At 48.2% G+C, this 18,187-nt stretch overlaps 1 protein-coding gene across 1 annotated transcript; it reads left to right on the top strand.

Moving 5' to 3' along the window:
- Positions 1-1,348: 1,348 nt before the first annotated feature.
- On the top strand, positions 1,349-17,763 carry jazf1b (JAZF zinc finger 1b; the record flags this gene model as incomplete). The annotated part of the gene is made up of 5 exons (XM_084442350.1): positions 1,349-1,463; positions 13,731-13,803; positions 14,539-14,735; positions 15,711-15,880; positions 17,587-17,763. 5 exons carry the CDS (start codon positions 1,349-1,351, stop codon positions 17,761-17,763), a joined length of 732 nt encoding a protein of 243 aa, XP_084298476.1.
- Positions 17,764-18,187: the final 424 nt, after the last annotated feature.

The following is an 18,187-nucleotide window of genomic DNA, read 5'->3' on the forward strand; positions in this document are numbered from 1 at the left end:
TAGGCATGCCAACTGGTAGACGACTAGGCTTTAGTAAATAACACAGATGTCTATGAATTAAATTCCACGCCATAGCGGTTCCCGTAAATCTTTCTGGTACCGAAAATCACACATACATCTATTACCTCATGTGGTTTTATGGGCCATAATGAATTGAAGAGTAGTGATTAGTAGCAGCTTTACTCATCAAGAAGGGCCGTCAATAAATAGCTGAGGACAGACAGGCAGTGCCAGCGTTTCAAATGAAAGCCCTTGACTCTCTCAAACAGGGGGTTTAGTGTGATGTAATGCTTTCTCAGTAATATCCCACACCGCTCCCAAGCATCCCTGGAAAAATCGGGTTTACCAGCACTAGGCTGTCTGACCTGGTACCAGCCCCGGCCCAGTGAAGACTCAGACTCATTACGCACCCAGTGGGTACAGAACCAGAGCGGCACAGCTGCCAAAAGATCTGAAAGGGAAAGTAGGCCACGGTTAGTTTATTTGTGAAGTCAAGAACAATAGCATAGAGATGAAAATAAAAATGTCACATTTTATTCTTACTGTGCTATGAATTCCAAAGAGATACATGTGAGACTCATAGTTGAGAATATTTTGTTTATTTCATGACTATGCAGTGAGGTATTTTAATTATATACATTAGATCCAAATATGGCAGTATATCTAACAGTTTACAATGGCTCCAGGGACAAAATATAGAAAATATATAATTTAAAAAACAACAATTTATTTGTTGATATATGTTTTTATAGAAAAATTAACTAACTAGTTTGTCATTCTAATCTGAGAAAATTTAAAGCCAACCACAGGTGATGGATCAAGGAATGGAGGCATTTCGTTCATCTTTTTTCTGACATATAGCGCCACACTGTGTCTATTAGGTAAAACTGCATGAGCAATTACTAAAACCTAGCGGGATTTTTATTCATCCTTTATCCACCCAAATCAGGCTACAGACAGCGAGATGCGTCCTACAATGAAATCTTCTTACCTACTACCTTAGGCTAAAGATTACAGTCCCCTTGTGCCTCTTTTGTGACCAACAATCAAAATGAAAACTTTAAACATGGAAATTACGATCTCAATAAGAGAAAATGTGAACATTGTGTATTATGAGTTTCACCCTGGCTGTTCTTCATACCTAGTTGTTGCTGCAGGTCTCTTAACATTGGTGTGGTTTCTACTTTGCCGATGTTCAACAGGTTCCGCTGCGCACATACAGTAGACGGCTTGGTCCCTCCCTCCCTCCTCCTCTCCTCCAGCTGCTGCGCCGCTGTCTGTCTGCCTGCCTGCCTCTGGTGTCTGTGCTCCACCTCCGCTGCTGCCCCCAGTCAATGCAGCAGAGACCATGACAGGCATCGCCGCTGCCTCCTTCTTCTCCAACATTTGCAGGTTCGGGGGCTGCGGACTTCACTTTGAATCGTTGTCCGAACTTATCGTGCACATCGAGGACAACCACATAGGTAAGCGCCGTCGGGCATAAACAATTACTGCCGCACTTCTGCAATGGCCGGGGCTAGCAGGAACCAGTGGCTACGCTAGTCTGCCCTGCTACTTCCTGCGTCCTGACAGCGCTGTTGCTAGGTGTGGTATCGATGGGACGTCGCTCTTTTATACGTTCGGGTTAGTTACAAACAAAACTGTAACATTTAATGTTTTCAATATTTGCAAGAGCCAGGTGCCGGATACGCGTTTTAGACCGTTATTGGTTCGATGCATGTAGCCTTTTACGCACGCAAGCGCGTCGAGCCTGATCGAGCCACCGACTGTCAGCAGCTGCAGGCCCGCCCGTGTGAGCTGAGAGCCTACTGCTGGAGCAGCGGAGCGGAACCAGTCCTGGCGGAACAAGTCAACTTTGAAATAAATACAAAATGTTAACGAAACAGAAAATATAAGATACTTGCAAAATATAAGAACAACATTGAGTTGTTTTAGTTATATGAATATGCGAGCTCTTGGAAGAAAGGTTAAACGACTCCCCTTGAAGTTCAATGCCAATCAGATAACTCGACCTATACAGTAAATTAAAGTTCTTGATCTCGACTCATTTGGACCGTCGGCAGTTCTGATTACGTCTATATCCCTTCCTTATAAATCATCTTAGGCCTGTTTTGTCCCTAGTGTAATCTGCATGTGACAGTTTTTTGCCCCATGTCATTACAGCACTCTTAATTGTAAAGTAGATTTTTGATTCAATTGCCTGACTGCCATAAGAAGTAGCCTAGTGTGCAATGTGCGATGGTATTTGAATCTGTATTTGGGTCACGTGCAGCAGTGACATCGTTAATGTTGTCCTGACAAGTATGATCCCAAGAATATTTAGTGACATACATCTTCAATATTCAAAGTTATGGCACTGGTTTCAGAAAAGAGCCATGTGAGATCCACACACACACACACACACACACACACACACACACACACACACACACACACACACACACACACACACACACACACAGCCCTGACTGGATACACTGCTGTGAGTCGCCTAGATGATGCACTGGAGGTGAATGTGACTCAACCTGGGGAGACTTGTTGATGTTAAATATTTATAAACCTGGTTGGTCACCGTCACACTGACACAAAGCTCTCATTTTCCTAGCACAGCAGGGTTGACCCATGCTACCCTCTAAAGTGGGTTATGAAGGTCAAATCGCCTTCACCTATTTATTGAGATAGGTAGGGCCTTTACTTAGTGGTGTCCACCGCAATTTATGTGTTATAATGAGACAGATTAGGCCTAGACAGAGACAATTTTGAACACAACCAGTCCACTAAACGATTCTACTGTCGTTTCAGTTGCATTATCTTATCTGCACCATATAGGCCTGGGCTAAGCCATAACCTCAGAGAATCAATCATGACCTTTCCGTGAACTCTGAGCACCAGTCAGCAACACCCCCGGGGAGCTCCGTGTCTGCTGAGACCAGATAAAACCCTGTCATTGGCTCGACGGCAGAGAGGAATTATGGTCCGGAGAGCTGATAGTCACCCTGGTGGTTAGTTACCATGGCGATACATAGACCTACATGTCATGGCGCCATTGTCGTACCATTTGAGTAGGGCTATACATTATCAGTAGTCTGTTAAATAAAAGAAGCGCATGTTGATTTTTGTGTGGGATTTTCCCATGCTGGGTTATCTCCCTTGAGATAGTGCTGTATTAATGTAGCATGATTCATTGAGTGCCTTCAGAGGCTGCAGAGGGGATGGGTGATGAGAATTCCACCTGCTCCCTAGGCTGGAGCCGATGGGCCCTCCCTCCTGCTGGCTAACTCGTTATGCAGACGCGCAGATCTTCGACTACATACACTGACTCTGGGGGTTGAAGGCTTGAAGTGGGGGTGGGGGACATGACCTCTGGATGCAGGGGTCTTCAAGGGTTGATCCTGTGATGACTGAGTAGAGCCTGGCCCTCACCCAAAATTATGTTGAACCTATATAGGAACATGTTAAGTTTATTTTGGGCTGATTGATATTGGTAGGCTATTGCTAAGCCCTGTTGAACCAAAAATGAACCCAGATTAATTAGCCGAAGTAAAATGGTTTTTCTAGTGATTGACTCTAGAGAAATTCCCATGAGCCTCTTCTCCTCATCACTGACCTCTGGGGTCACACTAGAACTCGGACTACTTAACAAGCTCTGTTACTGTTGTAATAGCCCGAACTTTATGCATTTGTAGTACAGTTGATTTTTTATGCTGCACAATCAAGGTCTCCATTTAGGTGACATTAACCTCATATAGACAACGTATTTGTCCATGGGCAAAGATGTGACAATGTTAACCTCATATAGACAATGGGCCTCATTTACAAACAAAGTTAAGAATTTCTTAGGAAGCATTTCTTATTAAACTCCACTTACACCATTTCCAAGAAGATTCTGGCATTCACCATTGTTCTCACATGTGGGAACTAAGAACAGAATCTACGAACAGAAGAGCAGTCTTAAGTAGGCTATGGACTATTCGTGCGAAAGGCATTTATTTAAAATGATTTGTGATTGTTTTTACTTCAAATCTACAGTTGTATAACATTATATGTACAGTGTCCACTGAATGAGTAGGCTAATATCATCCCAGGCATTTTACTGACGCTGCTAAATATGACAGGTGGAGTCCAGTCTTTAGATTTCCGTTTGGGCATGCTGCATTGACAGTTGTGTAGGCTATTTTATAACCTGCATTTTTGTAGACTAGTATATTATATTCTTTCACTTTGACATTTTGCACTGTCCTGTCTCTCTATGGTTTATGCACCAAGGCAAATTCCTCGTAGTAGGAAGCCTACTTGGCTAAATTAAAATCTGAATTTGATTGCCCACGCTGGATTCGACCTGCAGTCCTCTGACTTGCCAACGCACCTGACACAACCCCACCTAAACCATTATGCTATCGGAAAGTTGGCGAGTCGAGGGTGCGGATGACCGGTATTCATTCTGAGAAGTGACATCTGCGCACGACCCTGTAGTTGCACGGGGCTGTCGGGGAGTTCATCTCTAATTCGGGTGTATGGCCACGCACATTCAATTTGGTAGTTGTGAACTCATCCAGCGGTTTAGGAACACGTCGTGAATCAGACGGGAGCTTTCTTTAGAAACGTTCTTAGGAAGAAATTTAAGAACAGAAATTGGGAAGATATTGGTGAATGAGGCCCATTGTATTTGTCCATGGTCTAAGATGTGACTATGTTAACCTCATATAAACAATGTCTTTGTCCATGGCCAAATGACGCATTGGCATCAGAAGGGCAAACTGCAGTTAAGTCTCTGCCCCAGTCTGTTGATCTCAATAGACAGACAGACAGACAGACAGACAGGCAGACAGACAGACAGACAGACAGACAGACAGACAGACAGACAGACAGACAGACAGACAGACAGACAGACAGACAGACATACACTTTTTGTCCCAGAGGGGGAATTAAATTGTTGTGGGAGAACAAAAGACCACCTAATTTACAGTACTGTAGGTACATGGTAGCCTATGCAAAATATCAAATATGTACAACAAACTCTATAAACTCAAGCTGTACAAGAGAGTAATACCTCCAGTGTGTCAGTCAAATGAAATAAGGAGTATGTCCATGTTGATAAATAATAGCCTAGGTGAACTGTAAACTGTCCTTTCCTAGAATAGTCTGGGCACCAAGCTTACTGTGCTGTACCTCCCTCCTGGCTCGGGGCCGTAGTGTCCAGCCAGTCGGGGGGGTGTGTTGAACAGTCTGATGGCGTCTGGTAGGAAGGACCTACGGAAGCGCTCCGTAGAGCACCGTGGCAGGACCAGTCTGCCGCTGAGGGTGCTCCTCTGCCTCACCAGTGTCACGTAGAGGGGGAGAGACATTCTGCCCACGATGGCCAGCAATCTGGCCAACATTCTCCTTTCCGCAACTACTGTGGCCGAGTCCAGGCTGACCCCCAGTGCTGAGAGCGTCCTCCTGATTAGCTTGTCCATCCTGTTAGCGTTGGCTGCTTTGATACTGTTGCCAGTGTTAGGCTATTGGTTATGTTATTTCTCTCAGAGTAGTGGTGCCAATGGAATGGAACAGACTGTTTTTGTTATATTAATGTGGCCAACAGGGGGAGCTGTTTCCTAGGGAGCTGTCTTGTGAGAGGCATGGGGCTGCGTGGCACGAGGCTGCATGACCCAGAAGTTATACAGTATCAGGTACACCTGTTCAGGACAGGTACCACGCACACACGGCAGACACGAGTGGCACTGTGTACTTTGTTTCCAGTGTTTGTCTCTCTGTGGCAGATTCAGAGTTCTTGCTTTTAACATTTCAGGGGTCAGTAGGCTACTGGAAGTTCAAATATGGCCTCATCCTACAAAGCTATGTGTCGAATTCAGTGAATTAAGAAGGTCTTAAGGCAATCTCAGTCACATGTATTCTGAGAAACGACCTCTTAACGGTCAAATTAGTGTTAGTCTTCTCAATGGCTTTCAAAATGTAGTGTTTGCAGCGTCCATTATGTAATCATGGAGAAATTGCACATTTTCTGCAGCTGACTCAGTCATCCCATACCATCCCAAGCTGATTAAGTGGACTTGGCTGTCTCTCTGCGGTTCATGTTTGTTGCTTGACTTTGCTTTAAATATCCTCTTCCACAGATTGTGAGCCGTGCTTGTGTCCGAGGTGTTAGCCCAAGGTGGAACACTCCCAATTACCTATTGGGCAATAATGAGGCAATTAGAGTGCCCAGAGTGGAAAAACTCTGCTGCCCCCCCCCCCCCCTCTCTCCCCCCCCGGTCGCTGGCCTGTGCCCACTTGCAGAAGTGCGAAATCTGGCACGTCCGGCGAGTGCCTGCGAAGCGTAATTACAGAGAGGGAGCTTGATTTGGCCTCTCTTCCTCCTCATCTGGTGGCCTGCTGCTTAAAACACATTCTCCTTTATAATGAGGGCCAGGAAAACAAGCTCTGCGTTCTTGTCCCCGTTTTCCCCTTCCAGGCTGCTGTTCCGGCCGGAGAGCAGTAGGTGGCGCTGCTCTGTTGTGTTCAGACAGTTTAGCTGAAAGATGTCTGCTCCTCAGAGCATGGTAAGGACATGCCAATTGGAATCTTGAAATCTATAATTGTAAAGGCTATATCGAGATTTGATGAGAGTGTTGAAAAGTTACCGATACTTAATGCCCTAAATGTCCTGGTACAAATCACTATGGTTTTCATATTGAAAACGGCACAAATAGGTATAGATAGGTATAAATAGGTAAGCTGTGTGACTGTGAATATTTGCTCATCCACCTAGGCCCACCCTGTCAGTCTCAATGAGGTTGTTCAGAACACGTGAGCCCTTGAACCAGCTGGTAAAAAGGACTGAGTCTGGGAATTAAGTTATTAACAAAGGCTGAACCATTTCAGACAAACCAACCACCCTGCCAATCTGGGTCAAATGGTCAGGTGCTCTTATGGCTGACAGGGCCTCTACCCCCACCGGCTGATGTTTACTTTGTCACAGAGATTCTGTGTACATCGTGTCCCCGCGCTGGACTAATGATGTTCTTAAAGTGTCCAGGCTGGTTCCGTCTAACAATGGGCCTGTTTGTGGCAGCTCCACACAGGGAGCTCATTTAGGGGCTTTTTGGAATGCACCTCCAAAATCAGAGCGGAAGTAATAAATTTGGGAAACAGTAACTGGCGGCCGATCTGTGCACCTGGTGGACCTAATTACATTTCCCCATCCCCCGACACCAGCTCCCCAGCGCGCTGCTCCCGTTCCTGCTAGGAGCCGCTCTACAGAACGGCCTTTATGAGAGATAAAGAACAGACTCGGTCAACATTGCGTTTTACATAACCAGGGTTTTGCGATTTTGTCCAGGTCCTATTCAGTGTGTGTTTTGGGTGTGCGGGGTGTGTGACTTGTGCGTGTGTCTATTCGCGGGGGTGTACGTGTGTCACGCCCGCGTACCCCGGATTTCTCACGTCGCTACGTATTTAGCGTGCGGGGGTCCGACCGGACGCAGGCGGGGTTCTGCGGTGTACCCGCGGCAGCGGTTGTTCTCGTAGAAGCCGCCCGCCACCGCCTCGGCTCCGGTTTAATTTCCCCTGCGAACGTGTCCCGTCTTAATCCGTCCCCCTGCGCCGCCGTTCTTGGAAACGTTCGGCCCCCCCGTCGTAAACGTGTCAACATGATCCTTGCCACTCGGCGCCACCCCGCGGCGCTCGGGGGGCAGAAGAGAGGGGGGCTGCTGGAAATGGGGGAGGGAGGTGTGACTGTGGCCCGGTGGGGGGGGGGGCAGGAGGTAATGAAGGGGTAGCAGGCGTCACTTCCCCTCTCGCCTCAGGAAGGCTTGTCATGCGTTCATCCCTCGTTTCCTGTGCCGGTCTGGCGTCAGGGTGCCCCCCGCCGCGACGTCCCCACCCCCCTCCCGTTCGGTCGCGCCGCGTCGTTCTGGGGCCCGTGTGCAGCCACGCCGCCGTTCCGCTGATACCGAGGTTCTTCCAGCGCCGGAGCCGGCCGGCCCGTACCTCCCCTCCCCGTTCGGTAACTCGAGCTGCGGAGGCAGCGTTCGTTGATCCCCCGCCTCTCGGCGTCAGGTGAAGGAGACACACACGGTAATGTCTCCCAGAGGTTTCCTGACAAGGGACCACCTCGGTGGACCACCTGTGTAGATTGGTTAGAGGGGACCCCCGTCTCCTCTCGCCCAGACCCTGGCACTAATGGGGGATCGGTGGGGCGGGGAGGGGGCATCTGCGCCGGTGGCCCCAGTAGAGTGGTTTTGGGCTCTGGGGATTTGGCCCCTGCCGGCCCTCTGGGCCCATAGCCTCCACCTGAGGTGTGTGTGATTTACAGTGTGTGGGAGTGGATTGATCCAGAGCTAATTGAGCAGTCGGTGAGCACCTCCCCCTCCCCCCCAGCTCTGCTTGTGCTCACATGTGCTCATTGCTCATTAGGGATCTTAGGGAGGATTTCCCCTTCCACACACACACACACACACACACACACACACACACACACACACACACACACACACACGACTCAGAGCACTCTCAGCAGTAGCTCCAGGTTTTGGCAGGAGGATAAACGCGGTTATTAATGCACCTTTCCTTGCGTCTCCATGCTTGTGAATGTGTGGCACAGGAGAGAAGGGGTGTGCAGTCTATTTCACACAGGGGTAAATCACGCTTAATGAAACACTCGGTCAGGACGGGAGCGGAGCCCTGAGTCTGCAGAGGACACGTCCGCTCCTCGGTAGCTACCAGCTCCGCCCAGCGCCCCAGCTTAACCAGCCTACACACCCCCGGCAGGGTTTTCATGGACTAGTCTGGATCAGGTGTTCATCCATCAGAACCAGAATCAGATTTATTGGCCAAGTATGTTAACACAGATAATTTGAGACAATGCACAATGTATATAATATATATATATATGTATATAATATATGTTATATATCAACGCACAGTATACAAGCAATATGCATATATGGAAGAGAATGAATAAACATACTGTAAAAGTGCAATGGTGAATGAAATTATGAGGATAGTACAATACTGTATTTGTAGATGTAAAGCAGGATGTCATAGCTATCTGAGGAAATAAGAGTAGTCATGGCATAGCGGATGATATCGCTCACATGTTTATGAGAGTAATGGCATGAGGAAAGGAACTGTTCCTTCGTCTGGTAGTTTCGGTGTACAGGGTATTGGAGCGCCTGTCGGAGGGGAGGAGTTGAAAAAGGTTGTGTCCAGGGTGTGAGGAATTTTCCCTGTCCGTTCCCTGGTTCTTGAAAAGTACAATGGTTGAATCATTGGTTCTTTCTGCTGTTCTTATTGATTCACTGTAGTCCGTCCCTGTTTTGTTTTGGTGACTGTTCCGAACGAGACCGTGATGGAAGCACACAGGACAGATTCAATGACTGGCACAACGCCTCCTTTTTGGGGGATGAAGTTGATGTCGGTCTCCCGCTTCAGGTCTTGGGAAATTGGAAGTTCCCATGGTTGACGCATGGCTGTTGGATATCGTGAAGGGAAACGGTGCTGAGGGGTGTCTCCTAAAGTCCACGCTCATATTCTCCACAGTCTTGAGCGTGTTCTGCTCCAGGCTGCTCCGGCTGCACCAGATGCACCGACTGTTCAACCTCCTGCCAATCGGAAGACTCGTCGCCATGTTGGATGAGTCTGAAGATCGCGGAGTCATCTGCGAACGTCAGGAGTTTAACAGCGTGGGGTCCTTGGAGGTGCGGTCGTCGGCGTAGAGGGAGAAGAGGCGTGGGGAGAGGACACATCCCTGGAGAGCACCGCTGCTGACTGTCTGTTTACCAGAAGTCACTTCCTCCAGCCTCCACTTCCTCAAGCCTCTCCTGCCGTTTCCTGCCTATTAGGAAGCTTGTGATCCACTGACAGATGGCGGGAGATACAGTGAGTCGGACGAGTTCGGAGGAGAGGATTTGTGGGAATGATGGCGTTGAACGCCGAGCCGAAGTCCACGATCAGGATCCTTGTCCCTTGGCAGTCAAGGTGTCGCAGGATGTAGCGCAGTCCCACGTCGCCTGCGTCATCCACTGACCTGTTCGCCCGCTAGGCGAACTGCAGGGGGTCCAGCAAGTGTCCTGGGACATTCTTCACGTGGGCCAACACCAGTCGATCAAAAGACTTCATGACCACAGACATCGAGAGCGACAAGCGGTCTTTCAGCGCCGTGGTCGTTTTTTTTCCTCCAGGACATTCACACCAGGCCGTGCGGAAAGAAATGGATCCTGAAAGACCCCAGTCACAGAATCGGAACCAGGCTCATTGCCAAGTTTAATACAAAATAATACTGTGTCAGTGGTGGTCCTGGGCCTTGTTGACAAGGCCAGCTGCAGTCAGGAAGAAACTGTTTTTTGTGCCAAAACTTCACAGACTTCCTCCAGAGTGCAGCTGGCCTCATCAACAACTGACACGGTATTATGTTGTGCATTATTGTAGATGGTATTGCATACTGTATCGTACTGAATTGTATTTCCCACCTGGTTATTGTATTTTGCACTGCCCTGTCTCGTCCTTGCACGTTGTTTCGTCTATTGTTATGCACCCAACAGGCCAGAGCAAATACCTCATATATGAAAAACCTACTTGGCAATAAACCTTTTGTCAGTGAGTTTCTGGCCTGCTTGTACAGGGCTCTATCTGAACATTTACAGAGCTATAAACATGGCCTAAATACTTCATACGAGAGACATGACTATCAGTAGAGTATGCAAAAGATGTTGCCTACATGGTAAGCCATTATGTGTCTATCCCTGTAGTCTAGAATATGATATTTAAGTGAGTCATATAACAAAGCACAATCGCAGACAGGTTCATAGAGAATGTAGAGTTAACTATAGCCGCTAAGCAGGAGCCAAGAGTTGTTTTTTTTTAAAGGGGTGGGGGACTGGATGGGGACAGCTGGTGACACAGAGTGGGAAGGAGCTGGACACGAGGAAGGCAGTTGGCCTCTCCAGGAGCCATTTGGAGGACCTTGGCCGGGGACAGGGTGGCATGCAGGACCAGCAGACGTGGGGGGGGTTTATTGGACTCAGGGTGGTCTGCAGGTGACAGAGGGGCATCCACTGGATTAGGAAATAGGAGAGACAGGCACTAGGGGAGAGGGGAGGAAGTAAAGGGTTGGTAGCACGCAGAGACACATAAGCAACACAGATATTCAACAGACCGTGCCAGTCGCTGGGCAACAAGCATCTGTATATACATCTATATGTACTGTACACACAGTATACGAAGGATTCACAAGCAGGCTGGAGGCTGCCTTTCTATGTCTCCAGGTCCTGGCTAGTGATTGTAGGCTAGACTAAAAAGATGAACCAAGCAGTGATCTGGCCTCGAAACTTTGTTTCACATCCACATCTCTGAGCTGGTTGAAAAGTTTACTCTCCACCTACAGAATGTAGAAGAACCCTAAATATGGTTCAGCTTACGGCTAAGCTCCAGTGGGATCCGTTAGCGTCAGTGTCAACCATTAACTGTCAGACGCTAAGGAAATGAATCCATTGTCATTAATGACAGCGGCTCCACTACAGCCATTGTGTTGCGTTCGACACCGGCGTCCGACGTTAAAGGATCGCCAAGGTTCATTTCTTGATTTTTGACAGTAGAATGTCGAGGCTGACGGTTGACGCTGACGGCCGCGGTGGAGCCAAGGGGTGAAGGTGATCAGGGTAAACGGGCAGGGCCTCTGAATTAAGGTTGCTAACGTTATGTAATATATTAATTTTGTCTTCAGGTCTATATTAGCAAATTAGCCAGGTTAATCTGAGGGTTGGTGAAGTGAAAAAGTGTCAATGTATCTCCTTACCACATTGAGACTGGCCGTGATATTGCACATTGAGTTGTCCTGGCCTGACCACACTGTTTACAAAACAATATGACATGTAGCACCTTTAAGGAGAACCGTTGAGAGACCTGTTGAGAGAACCGTTGAGAGAACCGTTGAGAGACCTGTTGAGGAAGATGATTGGTTAGAGGTGAGGCAGCAAGGAGGAGTGCTTCTTTTGTGTTCTCTTTAATGGTGGAATAAGAGAGGTGCATCTGGGAGCCATTACCTCAGTGGGGCTTCATGACGTGAGTGTGTGTGTGTGTGCGTGTGTGTTTAGATGTGTGGAGCTGTATGGAGGAATGACAACAGGATTTCACAGAATCACTCGAGACTGACTCACACAAACACACACACACACACACACACACACGCAGGTACGGTACAGTGCTTCAGTCCTATTTCCACACTGTAGGTAGATAGCTTGGGAGGTAAGATGACAAGATGGGAAGGAACCAGCATCCCCACCCAAAGTGAGCTTTCTTTTCGGTTCTTATGAAAGGTTACTGGGTAACTATCTAGTGTTAATCTAGGGCAAGCTGTAGTGTAGATATAGTGGCTATAGGCCTAGCTATAGTGTTGTTCCTGCCATAGGCTATATGAATAAACCATTAGGGCCCTTGGCAAAGGGCTTTATTCTTGAAAGCTCACCTCTTCAAGAAATACTACAACGATCCTCCCTCTTAAGCACCTATTGTCTTTTTTGCTATTCTTGCACTTTGCTTTCAGCACTAGATGATGCTCTTAGTCACTTGTTTTAGAAAGGAGCTGCACTTGTGAGTTCTGCCAAGTAGTGGTACACTGACTTTCCGTATGTTAAGTCCAATTATTGTAAGTCACTTTGGATAAAAGCGTTAGCTAAAGGACTGTAATGTAATGTCTTAAAATTCATGAAGCATCATCATCATATGCAGCACCTCCATACAAAGCACCATCAGACAAGCAAGGAAGCTGTTCAGGCTTTAAACTGTGGATCTGAAAAGTAGAAGGGCCAATGAGTAGCATGGACGATACTTACACTGAGACACCTAGCATCGTTTTTGATGGACAAAACAATAGGCCTACGCGTTGGCAATGGGGAAGCCCAGTGGTGGGCTCCGGTACATCGCGTGTGACGGACGGACAGATAGACGGACGGATGAACAGACGGGCGGACAGGTGCCATTTTTAATAGTTCTCCTATGCTTTCAACGGGCGGGGGGGACAATGAGAAGGTTACAGACCGGCTAGTGACTCCTGGTATGTGACAGCTGGCAGAGATGCTCATCATGGCCACAGGGGGGCAGCACTTTCCTACCGCCTGACTGAGGCGGCAGGCACAGCTGGTGAGTGGCAGACCCAGGGCTGTTTTATGGGGCATCTCCCCGCTCCCAGCGGGTACTGGGAAGGCTGTTTGAAGTCGGGCATGGTTCACCTCAGGGTGTGGAGCCTGGCCATTGTAGGGCTGCAGAGCAAGCCAAACATGGTGGCAGGCAGCATTAAGTGTATTTAAAAAAAAACGTATGAGTAAGCTTATGAGAAAACAACACCAAGCGAGACCTTATTACACAGTTTGTGGAGAAGACGCAGCTTTCTTGTTGTCGGTTTTGATTAAAAAGTTCATTCCCAGAGTTTTGGTGACATGGCGGAGCCCGGATACGAGGTGGTTTGTGGAGGATCTCCAGCGGAGCTCCCCTCAAGATCAACGGATGTCTAGACGGCGGAACATGACATCATTCTGCTCACACACCTCTAGTGCTACCAGACTGACTCGCGTGTCTCAGTCACCTAGTGTACAACACTGCTCCTCTGGGACTTCAATAACCCGAGCTATCGGGATACACTAACATTGTTGCGACCCTTCTGTGTGTCTGTCTACACTGTGCTGTGGTGTAAACTGGTCTCTCTCTATCTCTCTCTCTCTCTCTCTCTCTCTCTCTCTCTCTTCTCTCTCCTTCAGACACAGACCCCCGTCTCCTGGAGAAGCAGGAGCAGCAGCAGCCCACTTATGTCGCCCTCAGCTACATCAACAGGTGAGGAGGAGGTTCGACTATGGCCGACTCTGAGCCCGCTGCCGAAAGCCCACACGATACACAGAATCATGTCATTATCTGGCCCTGTGAACGTCTGTTTTTGAAGTCTGCTCAATCCGTTTACGGTAACCGTATTACGCTGTCCTTAAGGATGTGGAGGCTGTGCAGTTCCACGACCGATTTCAGTCCTGCTGCCTCATCTGGTGGATAACTCTGATTAACTACGTTAGTATTTTGGTAATAGGGTTTTATACGGCCCCGGGTCCAACATGAACTAAGATGGCATTTCAGTTTCATGGCAGCAGTCTTTGATATGGTGTGTGAATGGTGGTTTAAAGGCCTGTTGAAGGCCTGCAGGAAGCCAGCGAGAGGCTGCTGCTGTCTCCCTGCCACTGCAAACACATCTTGATGTGGTTTCCGCTTAATCTGTTAATTCCACTTCTGCTTTAACAATGTCTGTGTGAACATATCATTTTTATGGCATACATTTACCCAAAGACTTTACCGTCCGTCGTAAAAGTTTGGTCCTGGATTTACTGTTCAACATAGGCAGGGATCCAGCAAATGATTGATTCTGCGCTTTACTGTACTGCTATAGGTCAGCGTTTGGGAAGTTTCTCCCTCCGCGATGCCACGGATAGTAGTGTTTTGAACGAGGCTACTGTCTTGCGACCGGGGCTACGAAACCGATCCCGGGCCTTAACCGGTCAGCCTCCGTTCCCCCGTTCCTGCCAGGTTCATGACGGACGCCGCGCGTCGAGAGCACGAGACCCTGAAGAAGAAGGTCCAGCCCAAGCTGGCCCTGCCCCTGACCTCCGGCCTCTCTCGCTGCGGCGTGGCCCCGCCCCCTCGCCACAGCAGCGGCAACCTCACCCCGCCTGTCACCCCGCCCATCACCCCCTCATCGTCCTTCCGCAGCAGCACGCCCACAGGTAACCGTGGCAGCATCCCCTCACCCCCCACCCCCACCCCCAGGGGGCCAACGGTCCCGGGTCAGTGGGTACTGGGTACACCCCTACGTGTTGTTTTGTATTACAAAGCTTATTTCAAATGCCAGGATTTGAAGTCAACCAGGGGTGCGTTCAAATTCAGCGAACGTTTGCGAACGTTAGCGAACTATTTTCCGTTAGCTTTGTGTTCGCCGCAAACGTTTGCTAACAGAAGCTAACAGTCTGTAGAGGTAGTTCGCCAGTAACGGAACAAGGATCACAATGGACCCAGGCTTACTGGAGATGCTCCAGATGGGGATTGTTTGTCATCAATGACAAAAGATGCCGCAGCAAGTACACACTGTCTTCTTGAAGCCATTTTATGTGTAGCCAAACGGTATTTTGGAACATTGTTGCGTTTATGCGAACTATTTGGAACGATCATTAAAAGCCGTTCAAGTGGGACCGTTTGGAGAAAACATGTTTGCGACGAACGTTCGCCTCTGTTAGCTGAATTTTGAACGCAGCCCAGAACTTTCTGCCTGTCTTCAAGTGGTAGTGTTATTCCCACGTTCTCAGATAGTTAGGAAATATCTGGGCCTGGGGTTTTCTTAATTGCCCTTTGCAGTCTATTTGGGTCTCGCGGTTATGGAGCCAAAACTGTTCTTGAGTGAAATGTTGATATGTTAATAGAGCATTTACTTGTGCATTGATCTCATGACCTTATGAAATAGTCTAAATTATTTTCCACAAAGCATTTTTAGTCTGTCCACAAATTTTGGCTTGACAACAAGGAGAATGCATAATGTGGGAACACAACGTTGATCCCCATGTCGATCGCTGAGCTCTGAGCCTGTGGTTCTCTTTCTACACCCCCTGGGGGGTAAGATGATGACCATGTCTCTGTGGAGTCTGGTACTGATCTGCGTGTGTGTATATGTGTGTGTGTGTGTGTGTGTGTGTGTTCTCCACATCCAGGCAGCGAGTACGACGAGGAGGAGGCGGACTACGAGGACTCGGACAGCGACGAGTCGTGGATCACGGAGAGCGCCATCAGCTCCGAGTCCATCCTCAGCTCCATGTGCATGAACGGAGGGGACGAGAAGCCCTTCGCCTGCCCCGTTCCCGGCTGCAAGAAGAGATACAAGGTAGCCCCCAACGTTACCATACTCACTTCAGAACATACTGTAACAGTACTGTACATGCTTTGGCATCGGGTTCAATTAAATGTTCAAATACTCTGAAGTGAACAGAAATGCCAATTTGGTCATTCAGACCCGAGCCTTTGATGCGGTATTCCGCTGTTCCCTTATGCCGGGTGCAGACTAGAGGATTTTAAGCCCGATTTTAGCTCCGATTCGCCCCTCCCGACAATCGGGGGGGGCGTTCCCGAATCAAGGCTTGTCGGAACCGATTATCTGCCCAAATGATCCTGTAGTGTGAGGTGTTCACCGACCTCATCTTAACGTTCCCGACTGATCTCTCCGATTTTGAATCGTAAATATCAAACATGTCTGATATTTATCCTTGGGACAGCGATGGAATGCTGAGAGGAAACCCACAATAGCCAATGAGATCGCATTTCCCTGGTATGAATCGCCACTCTGAAATCGTGTAGTGTGCGGTCCTGCGTCTTGACTGAATCGTGGAGTGTGCGTTCTTACAATTAAAATATGAAAAAATTGCTTAAAGGACAATGCTCGTTTTTGACAACCTGGACCTTATTTACGACATATTATAAGACGTTTGACTCACCGAGATCACTTTGGTGTAGTTCGGAGGCCTGTAGAAGAAATGTAAAATCCAGCGCGAGCCAGTATATCCATGTAATGGCGGTGGTGGGGGCAACGAGAATGCAGCTTCTAAAAATCTATTTTCTGCCGCGAAACGGTTGTTTTCATCAATCTGTCTTGATGAATCGCTAGTTGTGCTTACATAGAGCATAACTGTTGTGGTTTTCACATGCCATGATCTTTAGAAACGTCTTTCGAAACGAAATAGCTTCCTCACTTGCTCCAGCACTAATGCGCACAGTGCGCAATCGTTGCTCCAGCACGCTGTGCGCATGCGTGCTGGAGCAAGTGCGGAAGCTATTTAGTGTCTAAAGACGTTTCTAAAGATCATATTACAGAGGCATGTGAAATACCACAACAGGCCTATGCTCTCTATGTAAGCACAACTAGCGATTCATCAAGACAGATTGATGAAAACAACCGTTTCGCGGCAGAAAATAGATTTTTAGAAGCTGCATTCTCGTTGCCCCCACCACCGCCATTACATGGATATACTGGCTCGCGCTGGATTTTACATTTCTTCTACATGCCTCCAAACTACACCAAAGTGATCTCGGTGAGTCAAACGTCTTATAATATGTCGTAAATAAGGTACAGGTTGTCAAAAACGAGCATTGTCCTTTAAGATGATCGTTATGTCTGTGGTCTCCCACGTTTATAAAATCAGTTAAGATTTGAAAATCCTCTTGTCTGCACCCGGCATTAAGAGCCAGTTGAGGCGGATGCAGAATTCTGCCGTAGATATCCTGCTGTTGAGCCTGGAAAAAGGGGGTTAGTTGAACTTTACAGCATGTCAACAGCTTTAAATGCATGTACCCAGACCCAGTCCACTTCAATGACTTGGAGTGTTTTACTGGATTTTCCGTACGCATCTGGGGCGTGTGTGGTCAGGTTAAATGATGTGCAGCTTGAGAAAATTGCATTGCTGATGTGAGTGACGGGATGAAGGCTGATAACGCGCCGCCCCAGTAGGGGTTCTAGGCATCATGGGAAAACGTGTTCGGGGTCCCGCAGGCAGGTGTACATAAAAGGTCCTGTCCTGTGTCCCGCCCCCGATGCAGAATGTGAACGGGATCAAGTACCACGCCAAAAACGGCCACAGAACCCAGATCAGGGTGCGCAAACCTTTCAAGTGCCGCTGCGGGAAGAGCTACAAGACGTCTCAGGGCCTGCGGCACCACACCGTCAACTTCCACCCGCCCGTCTCCGCCGACATCATACGCAAGATGCAGCAATAGGGCGGGTCGCCGTGCCAACCAGCAACTCCCCCAAGCCTCACCATCACCAGCAGTGGCTGTGTCTCATTCCAACCCCCGCCCCCCCCTCCCCCCCCCCACACACACACACACACTTTTCTTTTTCCTGATTACACTACTCTTTGATTGCATGCTTTAAATGTTTTACTTTTCTTCTTTGTTATTTTGGAATGTTGTGTCTTTGTAGTTTTGTACTTTTGCACATTCGAACCGTCATTAATCTTCTGTATTACTTGTTGACACATCGCTCATGGTGCTTCATGTTAAAATGTTGCCTAGGTGAAGGCAGCAGCTGCCTAGCCATGCCCCTGACATGGTGAAGCGAGGTAGCATGTGAGAAAAGAGTGTAAGAGAGGAGTGGAAAATGGTGATTTCTATCCTGAAAGCCAGCATCACCATCATTCTT

This window comes from Borostomias antarcticus, assembly GCF_949987555.1.
Source record: "Borostomias antarcticus genome assembly, chromosome: 8".
NCBI lineage: Eukaryota > Metazoa > Chordata > Actinopteri > Stomiiformes > Stomiidae > Borostomias > Borostomias antarcticus.